The 10514-nt window shown below is 39.5% G+C and overlaps 1 protein-coding gene across 2 annotated transcripts; it reads right to left on the reverse strand.

Moving 5' to 3' along the window:
• Positions 1-5724: 5724 nt before the first annotated feature.
• On the reverse strand, positions 5725-9210 carry LOC106835820 (olfactory receptor 10C1-like). Of its 2 annotated transcripts, none has more exons than XM_014848422.3 (2): positions 7933-9210; positions 5725-7387 (listed from the first exon to the last, which is right to left on the reverse strand). In XM_014848422.3, the coding sequence occupies exon 2, from the start codon at positions 7380-7382 to the stop codon at positions 6438-6440; it is 945 nt and encodes a 314-aa protein (XP_014703908.1). In that variant the 5' UTR covers positions 7383-7387; positions 7933-9210; the 3' UTR covers positions 5725-6437. The 2 variants fall into 2 exon arrangements, with proteins under 2 accessions (XP_014703908.1, XP_070353419.1); XM_070497318.1 differs by having other exon boundaries at positions 7956-9209.
• Positions 9211-10514: the final 1304 nt, after the last annotated feature.

Here is a 10514-nt window from a genome sequence, read left to right on the forward strand (position 1 = left end):
ATGATATTAAGACTTGTAGCTTCTTTTTCAATGTTCTTTCTGCCTCCAAAAGACTTCCCTCTTATATTTCACATTTCTGGGAATGCTGGCCTCCCAGGTGCTCCTTGCTGTGTGTTCCCTGGGGTTGCTGGGTGTGGTTACCTCTCAGTAGGGGTTCCTATGGGGCAGGAGATTGGGCACAGGAAAGTGAAGCAGCTCAGCTCTATTTCCCAAATGACTCTCAACTCTGCAACCCTGACTGTTGGGCTCTGGAATCCAATCTCAGGGACATTGCCTCCTCGGGCCATGAAATTTTTTGCAAGTTCCATATAGCTTTCTATGGGGAGAGATAATACAACTTGCATACTTTTGTGCACAAATGGAGAATTACATCTTGAGCATCCCAGAAGTGAATTTCATCTTTTAAAAATTCTCCTTACAGGGAAATTTCTCATCCAACTTTTCTTTCCGATCACAACTAACCTCATTACCTTATGGGCACAATCAACTCAGGCACCACTATCAATTCTGGGCTGAACATCTCTACCTTCATTAGTCTCACTACTATCTCTACCTTCATTATGTCCTCTATCATTTATTCATTGATTTAATCGTTGTTTATTGAATACCTAATATACTGTTCTAAGTGCATTGTTCTAAGTCTCTGTTACCAGTATTGTTGCCATTACTTATATCACCACCACTATAATCATTTCCCAGGACTTCCTCATGAGGCTTATCCACTTTTTCGTAATCACTTTTATTTATATCCATCAAAAGCCCTGAGATTATCTTTATATCAAAAGCCCTGAGATTAGCATCTGAGCTCTGACCTCAGCTGGGAACTATCTGTGAGCATGTGCTTGGATGAATATGGAATCTAGAAAAATAATAGAATAAAAGCATTTATTATCGGAAGTAATGCATTTGAATCTTTTATAGATCAAATGTACTTTTTCTCAGAATCAAAGGTAGAGACAAGACGGTTGCTAAATTAAATGTAATATAAAGTGGTGACTGTAAAATATGAACAAGTGTATCAACACTAAAATGAAGGAAATTATTGGACGTTCTGACATCCCATTGGAAAAACTTCCTACAGGGACTGGAGATGTTGGAGCAAAAGGAAAAGAAGATATTTGCTTCTGAGAGTGCTAATGTAACTTCAGAATTGGAAAAGTCTCTTTGAGGAAAGAAAAGCAAACAAAAACTCAAGTATTTGGACAGAGAGCCTGGTTTATTCTCAAGCAGTATTGAGCCTACATCCTTCTTCATCTGAAATACCTGACCTTTGTCTAGGATGAATAGTTGTCACTGCTCTTTGACTAAATTACTGCGTCCTTCACAGTCCCAAACACCAAGACTCTTCGTTTTCTCCTTATTTCATGGATGTGTATAGATTAGCCATCTGTCTAGATTCTTCAGATGAATGGTTGTGCTGGACTCAGAGTGGCCACTTTAATACTTATTTTTAGTTCTGTATATCTGCACACCACGTTGGTATTCCTACATTCTCCTTTTATGAGCCAGACTCTGAAAGTCTTGCCAAATACTAAAATAATGTAATAAATATGGGAAATCACAGTCATTCATTCATTCCTTCATTTAATACATCTTTTAAACATCTTTTATGCCCAGGTCTTATTCTGGGAACTGGGGAAAATAAGATGCACAAACACAGTTCTTTTCCCTAACATGTTTACTGCAGACTTTGGGAGATGGACCCTCAAACCAGACAATTATATAAAAAATATAAATTTTTTAAACATAAGAAAAAATTTCAACCTCATGCACAGTAAGATAAATTTAAGTTTAAAACTACAATGAGATAACATTTCTTAATTTTCGTATTTACAAAGGTTCAAAAGTTTGAAAACACACTTTACAGAAATTGCTATGAAGAAACACACTTTCATCCATTGCTGGTGGAAGAACTAAATGGCATAATCTCTTTCAAAGAAAATATAAGAATATTTGCCCAAATTACATGTACATTTCCACAATGACCTGAGAATCTCACTGCTGGGAATTCATATGTACATATATGAAATAATGTATATGTAAAGTTATTCATTGTAGATCTCTATTTGATAGCCAAAGACTAGAGCAACACAAGAGTCCTTTAATAGAGGACTAGTCAAATTAAACATACATTGGAATACTATGGAGCTATTTTTTCAAATGGGAAACCACTCTTTACAAAGAAATGAAAAGATTTTCAAGATTTCTTACTAAGAATAAGAAAAGCAAAGACACAACAAAGTTTGTAGTATGGAGCCATATGCTTAAGAATAGGAGATTATAAATTATTCTTATCTTCTGAGTTTTGCATATAGAAACACTGAAATCATACAGGAAAAACTATTAAAAGTGGCCACCTGTCAGGGTGGGAATGAGGGATAGAAAGGAGCAAATATGTTGGGAATTGGGAGTAGCAGGACTTCTGTACGTAAATACTCCTGGATTGCTCTGAGTTTTGAAACATTTAGTTGTATTATTTGTTGAAGCAAAGAAGTCACATTTAAAAAAAAAGTGTTAGTTCAGTGTTATGCTGTGGTCGTATGTCCTTGTTTGCCCCAACTCTGGGTTAATATATCTGATGTCCTAGAGTAGTTATTAACAGTACCTCCTTTTGCTCACTAACTCATTTGAGCTTAGGCAACAACTGTATAAACACTTTATATGACGGAATATTAGTCTTAATGCTAGTGTTGATGCCAATAAGCCATAACCAATCTATAAACCATACTTGGGGTGAGTTTATTATGAACCAGATTTGAGGACCACATAGCCTGGGAGAGTCCTTCCACAAAGGAATGGAGCACTCCAAAGAAGTGAGGGCGTAGAGAGTGGTTCTATACAGTCAAAGAGCATGTATCACATATGATTGAAATGTCTCTTTTGCAATAGTCAAGAGATTGCCCTGTTGGCACAGTGATTGATGGACACAGCAGGTAGCAGGTCTGTTGTCTCTAGCTGGGTAGTCACAGCTGAGCACAGCAATCAATTCCTACTCTAGGGAGAGATGCTTATCCTTAAGGAAATGCCAAAGTGGGGGAAGCTGCACCTTTATCTTAAGGGCATTTGTTCTTGTCTTTGGGACAAAACAAATGCTTACAGCAGATATACAATGCATGCTCAACTGCCACATCAAGCCCTTTTGGAAAAAACAAAATGAGGCCAAATTAGTTTTATACCAATAGCTTCCTCATATACTCCAATATATCCTGTTGCTTGACATTTGTTTATCACTAGTACTGAGCAACTGGTCTGATTATGGTAGATTTTAGTCCTGGCTTCTTCTCATTGTCTCTCCTACTAGAGGCGTTATCTAGATATCACCAGGGAAGAAGCGGCCAAAAGTTGAGTCTTACCTTGGACACTTACACCAATATGTCACGCACTAAGGCATTGATTTTCATTTTTGTCACACCATAGCACATATAAAAAGTGATAGTATTTGTAGAGAACCCACAGGTGATCAGAAAGGCTGCTTACTGCCAGAGGCAATCAGTCGAGGGACTCCAGTTTCCTCAAGCCTTATATGACCATTTAAAGGGCATGTGTTAGGGGTGAGGAATCAGTTACTCAGCACCACTGTTATTTTTATCAGTTGGGAAATTCTGCACGAAGGATGATATAAACTTTATATTCTAAAAGGAAGGAGGTTGCAAGAGAGGAAAGATTGTAAAATGAAAGGCAAGAGAGTTTGGAGCTATGAATAGATCTAAGAAAAATACTATATCCTGATGGAGTTATAGGAGGGGCACTTAATCTCTGTCACACTCATTTAACTCTTGAGTTCATTCATTCATTTGCTCACTAATGAATAAATCAATGGTGCTGCCTTGAGTTGTTAATTATTGCTATCTCTAAAACAGGATTGAAAGCCCTCAGGCTCTCTGCACAGTATAGACCCACAGAGATGGGACCCACAGGGTTATTGATTAATGGGACCCAAGCCGTTGCAAGGGCAAGCAGTTTCAGCCAGTCTTTTGTGCTGCCACCAGAGGGAGCATAGGAGTTTCCTGTGTGCCTGCAATGACTTGCAAAAAGAGCCATCTCAAGAAAGGTGTCCAAGAGGAGTGAAAAGATCAGAGCTCAAAAACAATAGACATAGCAGGCCAGGGGAACAGAGTATTGCACCCTGCATTTAGGGAAGCAGCATAGATTTGGTGAAAACAGGACGTACTGTTCAGGTAATGCAAGTTGACTTTGGACACTTAGGTCAAAAGGAGATGCTTCACTTGGATGCTACCAATTCTTTTCTTTTTTTTTTTTTTTTGAAGATTGGCACTGAGCTAACATCTGTTGCCAATCTTCCTCTTTTTTTTTTCCTCTCCACAAAGCTCCAGTACATAACTGTATATCCTAGTTGTAAGTCCTTCTAGTTCTTCTGTGTGAGATGCTGCCACAGCATGACTTGATGAGCAATGTGTACATCCATGCCCAGGATGACGAACCTGCAAACCCCGGGCTACCGAAGTGAAGTGCAGGACCTTAACTGCTACACCACCAGGAGGGCCCCTGGATGCTGCCAATTCTTCTGACTTCACACATAATGAAAATTTGAGATGTGTGTTGAAACTAAACATTCTCAAGGAAAGAAATTCCCACTGCTGAAATGTAGGTGGAAAATCTTTGAAGCAATAATGATTAATATCTATGTACTGCCTAAAGTTTCATTATTGTCCTCATTTTCCAGATCAGCAAACTGAGGCACAAGGAAGCTAAGTGCATTACCCAAGGTCACACTGCAAGTATAGGGTAGAATTAATGTTCGAACCCAAGCAGACAGGCCTCAGAGTCCATGCTCTGACCACTATATTGCCCTGCCTCTGGAATAATAAGGCTAATGTATGTATTGAACACTTGTCATGTGTTATTTTACTTAATCTTTAAAACTCTTTGTTACATAATTTTTTTAAAGGAAGACAAAATTGAAGTCAAGAGAGAAATTACTTTCGTTTTTGTCTAGGATCACAAAGCCAAAAAGTGACAAAACTTGGATTTGGATCCCCTTCCACTCTCTGTTCTGGATATTCAGATCTTGCCGCCTGGGGCCTAGTTCAGATCCTGTTTTCTTTAAGAAGTGTTGCAATCATAGAATGAAAACTCCCTAAGCAGGAAGGAATGTGAGCAGTCCTCTGCTCCAGGCTCTCACTCAGCACAGAAAGAATGAGACTGAGGAAGTCTTGCCAATGTTATCAGCCTGCCAGAGTGGATCTGGAGATGAATCCATGTCTCTTTACAGCAAGTCCAGGATCTTTCGAATTTCATCATGTAAATATTGGGATGATTCTTCCTTCTTCAGAGGAAAATTATGAAGATTAAATTAAAAGTACATTTAAAAGCAGCTGTCACTGTTTCTGACATAGGGCAGACATACTAAAAAAATTGGTTTGATTTTTCAGCAGTTACTTATATAAGAATGAAAAACAGAATATTTAAAACCCATAGAATGGCCTAGTGTCTGCCAAGATTTTGGTCCGATCTTTCTCACTAATTTTCTCACATCCTTTTGCTGGTATTTGACCCTCAATTCACACATCACTAAAGTATGAAAGTTGAACCTGAGCAATGATTTTCAAAAGTTGCCCAGCAGAGAAAGTGGTGTGGGAGCTAGAGGAGAAAAGAGGCAATAGAATGTGGTCAGAGCTTCAGGTCCCTATTTCTATTTCAATCTGTTTTCTACTTTGTACTAGTGTGCTTTATATACAAGACTTGCAAAGCTTGGTTAAAAAAATATATATTTATTTATTTATTCTTATTTAATACAGCTCCAGATGATTTCAAAGGTGTATTCTATGATATTAGAAGAGAACTCAGACAACACCTTCATCCAATACTTTGCTCTTTCCCCATTAGAGAGTAAACTATTATCTCTAGCTTCCAGCCTCCTGCCCGGTGGAACTGTTCTCTCCTCCCCTGAGCTACCTTTGATCATATGATAACCCCAGATCACTGGATTCCACTATACTAAGCTTTCTGCCCACGGCTCACTGTTTCACATCTGAAACCTAGGCAAGTTAGAATTTTAGTCTCTTTTTTCCAAACATGTTTTTCACCTTTTCAATCCTTCTCTGGAAATCCTATCTTGACAAAAGCCCCCACTCTCACCTTTAGTTTTTCTTCTTTGTCTCAGTATTACACTGTCTCTCTAAGTTATAAGTTCAGCAAAACCATTTGTGCTGTGTCTCTGTTATTTTCCTGCTTTGTCACATTTCTCTCCCCTTTGGATTGGGGTGAAATCAAAGACATATCTCCTTTCTCTGTACATATTCAAACTCTGATTAATCCGGGACCATCTCTTCCTGAGTAAGTGTTTGCAGCATGTTTGACAAATGAGTTGACTGATTATTTCACTGGCATTTACTTTAACTCTGACCAGATGATCAACTAACCAACTGGCTGATTCCTGCAGTTACCGGGAAGCTGGGCTATGACAATAAAGATTGTCAGCATTCCTTCAAAATAGTCCTGATCCTGACAGTGATCCTCTTCATGGCCTCCTTCACCTCCCTGTTGCGAAGGGTATAGATGATAGGATTGAGGAAAGGAGTAAGAAGGGCATATACCAAAGCAATATGTTTGTCTGTGCCTTCAGGGCGACTCCTAGGTGGCCCCACATACACTGTGAAGGCAGAAGCATAAAAGAGTGCCACTACAGTTATGTGGGAGGAACAGGTAGAGAAGGCCTTGGCACGGCTGGCAGCTGAGGGCAGCTTCAGCACGGCTCTCAGGATACCCCCATAGAGTCCTAAAATGAGCACAAAGTTGCACCCAGTGGCCACACCAATTATTGCCCCATGGACCTGAGTATGCCAGCTTGTGTCCACACACGCCAATCGCATTAGTGGGGCCAGGTCACAAAAGTAATGAGCCACCTCTTTTAAACAGAAGGGCAGAGTGACTGTGAGGCTGGCCGGCACAAGTGCAGCTGAGAAGCCAGCCACCCAAGTGGTCCCTGCTAGCCATAACTGTCTCTGCCTGCTCATGAGCACATGGTAGTGGAGTGGGCGACAGATGGCAAAGTAGCGGTCCAACACCATGACACCCAACAGATAACACTCAGTCATGCCCAAGGAATGGAAGACATATAACTGGATGAAGCACACAGCTGATGAGATGGGTGAATGTCCATGGAGCAAGGTATGCAGCAGTGTGGGCACTGTGGTGCTGACATACCAGAGTTCCAAGAAGGAGAGGACACCGATGAAGAAGTACATGGGTGTGGATAGTCCAGAATCTGCTTGAACGAGGACAATGATGAACAAGTTCCCTGCCAGGGTGAGCAGATAGATGCACAGGGTCCCTGAGAATGCAAGAGGTCGCAGAGTTCCAGTGGTAGTGAAACCATTAAGGATAAAATTCTGGGTCCATGTGTGGTTGCCATGATCCATGATTCCTACGAACAAGGGGTAAGACAAACAATTAACTACTTCAGGATTCTTCCTCTATTCAGAAAACTTTCCCAATGCAAAGAACACTGAATGGGAGCACCTGAAAGGAACTTGACATTATCTAAGGAATGCTCTTCACTTTGCAATAGAGGAATCGTAGCCTGCAGGCAGAAATTGTTGACCCTGTACCATAGAATCTGTTAATAGGGCTGAAACTAGAAACCAAGGCTCCTGATCCCAGTTCAGTCCTTTTCTGTGTTATAATATTGTGTTCTAGATGCTCAGAAACTGGATTTCTTCCCTACACCACCATCAGGAAACAAAAGAGAGAGGAAAATTCCTACCTCCAACCTTCCTATACTTTCCACTGATAAAATAACCAGCCATATTGGGCTGTGGAGAAGACAGAAAAGTCATCCCCTAAAAGTGACTGTTGAGGCCTCTTTCAGGAAGCCTTCAGAAGTTTACAGACTGTTCTCATAAGCACTAGAAGCAAAGATGGGAAATTAAAGAAATGCAGAAGCTCTGAGAACAATCCCTGAAATCTTACGAATGTGGCACCCAATAACTCACTCAGCAGAGACGCTATGCGTTTTGAAAGATGATTTCCAAAGGAGACAGGAACCAGGAATTCTCAACAAGAAAAGCCATGAGGTTAGAAGGCCCAAGCAAGGAATCCTGAAGGTTAAAAAGAGAGCCTTCTGTCAAGTCAGGGATTTGGCTTTGTGAATTTGCAGTATCTCTGACAACGCACATCGGGCAGAGCAACTTCTCCTCACGTACCCCCAACTTCTTCTTCTCTAAAATAAAAAAGATTTGAACAGATGTTTTCAAAGACTCTTACAACACAGATAATTTATAGTTCCCTAAAGTCACTGAAAAATATTTGTGGATTGTGGCGGGCATCAACACCACCATCCCTAGAGTTTTCCTCCCACACCTCATCTAGGAAAGGTCAAAGCCCTTGCCTTGTCTTCTTCTCCAGTTACTCTCATCTCTGCTGCACCATCACTGCCTATTACCTGACTGTTTTGATGATGTTAGGATTTGCAGCATTATCCCGAGCATTCTTTCTACCTCAGGACACTTTCCTACTTATATTTCATGTTCTTGTAAATGCTGGCTTCCCAGGGGTTCCTTGTTGTGTGTTCCTTGGGGTTTCTGGGTATGGCTAGCTCTCAATAGGAGTTCCTCTGGGGCAGGATGTTGGGTGCAGAAAAGTGAAGCAGATCAGCTCCATTCCTCAAATGACTTTTCTAATTCTTCAAATCTGATTGTTGGGTTCTAGAATCCAATATCAGGGACATTGCCTCTTCTGAGGCACTAGAAGTTTTTCAAGTCCCATATAGCTTTCTATGGGGAAACACAACCCGTGTTGCATAATCTTATGTACAAATGGAGAGAGAAAATCACTGAGCACCCCAGAAGTGAGTGTCATTTTTTTTAAAAATTGCCTTGCAAGGAGACTTCTCAATCATCTTCATTTCCATTCAACTCCAATAACAAGAACTGGATGACCCAAGAGGAGTAAATCAATTTGCCCACTACTAACTTTACCACGGTATGAGAAAGATCAGCAGCACCATCACTTCTACCTTGACTCTCTTCGTCTTCATGACAATCACCACCACCACTTCCTTCACCATGTCCACTATCATTTAGTCATTGATTTAATCATTATTGAATGTCTACTATGTACTGTTCTAAACCACCAATATTGCTATCGTCCTTTTCACCACTACTGTTATTATTGTTATATGGGACATCCACAGAATGTGTATCCAGTTTTCCATCATCACTCTCCTTTTTATTACCATCAGCATCATCTTCATAAAATTTCTGCAGTCAGCATATGAACTCTGACCTCAACTGGGCACTATACCTACACATGTGCTGGATGGATATAAAAGTCCATAGAAATAACAGATTGAAAGCATTAACCTGTTAGAGAGTAATAAATTTGCATCACTTTTAGATGGAAATGTGGTTTAACATTTACAAATCAGAGGCATGGGACAAGATAATAGCAAAATTAAATTGTCTATCAGGACTTTAACCATAAAAGATTCACATATAGACCACAGAAATTTAAGAGAAACCACTGAATCTCCTCAGATTAACGTAGAAAATCTTCCTGCAAGAGCTGGAGTTGTTTAAACAGTAGAAAAAGATGATGCTTGGCTTTGAGAATTTTACTTTAGAAAATAATGTAACCTCAAGATTGGAAGAATCTCTACTTGAATAAAAAATTCTCAGATGCTTAGGTAGTTAGAGGTTCTCATTCAGTCTTTTCCAACCTTGCAGCTAGATTCCACTTCATCTGAAACACCTGACCTTTCTCCAGAATGGAGAAAAACTGCTGCAATCCCCACAGTCCCAAACACCAAAACACTCCTAACTTGCAGTTTTCTTTATGGATCTATGCGACAGATTCTGAGACAGCCTTCCCCCATGCTTTGCAGTGCCCACGTATATCACCATGGCTTGACATTAAAAGAGTATATTATAATGGCTGTGTGTTTGCCTTCACAAAGCAATCAATGTAACACAAATGTGTGTTTATATGAAGCTTATATACAAACCCAAATCAATGCAAAACTATATGTTAAATATTTAACACTGTGTATCAATAAAGAGTGAAGTGTTTGAGTTAAAAGTAGCATGAAGAGAGGAAATAAAAGTTGGAGAGTTTCAAGTTTAGGCTTTGCTTAGCTAAGAAAATAGTTGTTTTCTTCTCATGTCATCCCCCACCAATAGAACATTCTCACTTAATATTTATTCTGCATCAGAAATGGATCAAGAGAAAAGAGCAAGGTCTAACGCCTCCATCAAGAAATTGATGATTTAACAGAGACAACTAAGACTCCCTGTTACAGTGTTAAGCAAAGAACATATGATTTTAAAAGCATCAACTTTTAACAATATGTTGTTAATATTTGAAAAAAGCCTATGTTATAGGTAATGATTACAAAGAATAGGTGAAGACTTTTAGTAAAATAATCTCATAAGTGATTTTAATTTTTGTCCATCTAAATGCTCTGTGTTATGGACATGTTTATATATAATACTGTTTTCCAAGAAGAAAATTGTGACCCAAAAGCTAGAAAAGGTATTATCAAAAGCAGCTTAAAT

This window comes from Equus asinus, chromosome 25 (genome assembly GCF_041296235.1).
Source record: "Equus asinus isolate D_3611 breed Donkey chromosome 25, EquAss-T2T_v2, whole genome shotgun sequence".
NCBI classification, from domain to species: Eukaryota; Metazoa; Chordata; class Mammalia; order Perissodactyla; family Equidae; genus Equus; species Equus asinus.

Excerpts from the sequence above, each read along its gene's own strand:
- LOC106835820 (XM_014848422.3), bottom strand. The coding sequence starts at position 7,382 with ATGGATCATGGCAACCACACATGGACCCAGAATTTTATCCTTAATGGT.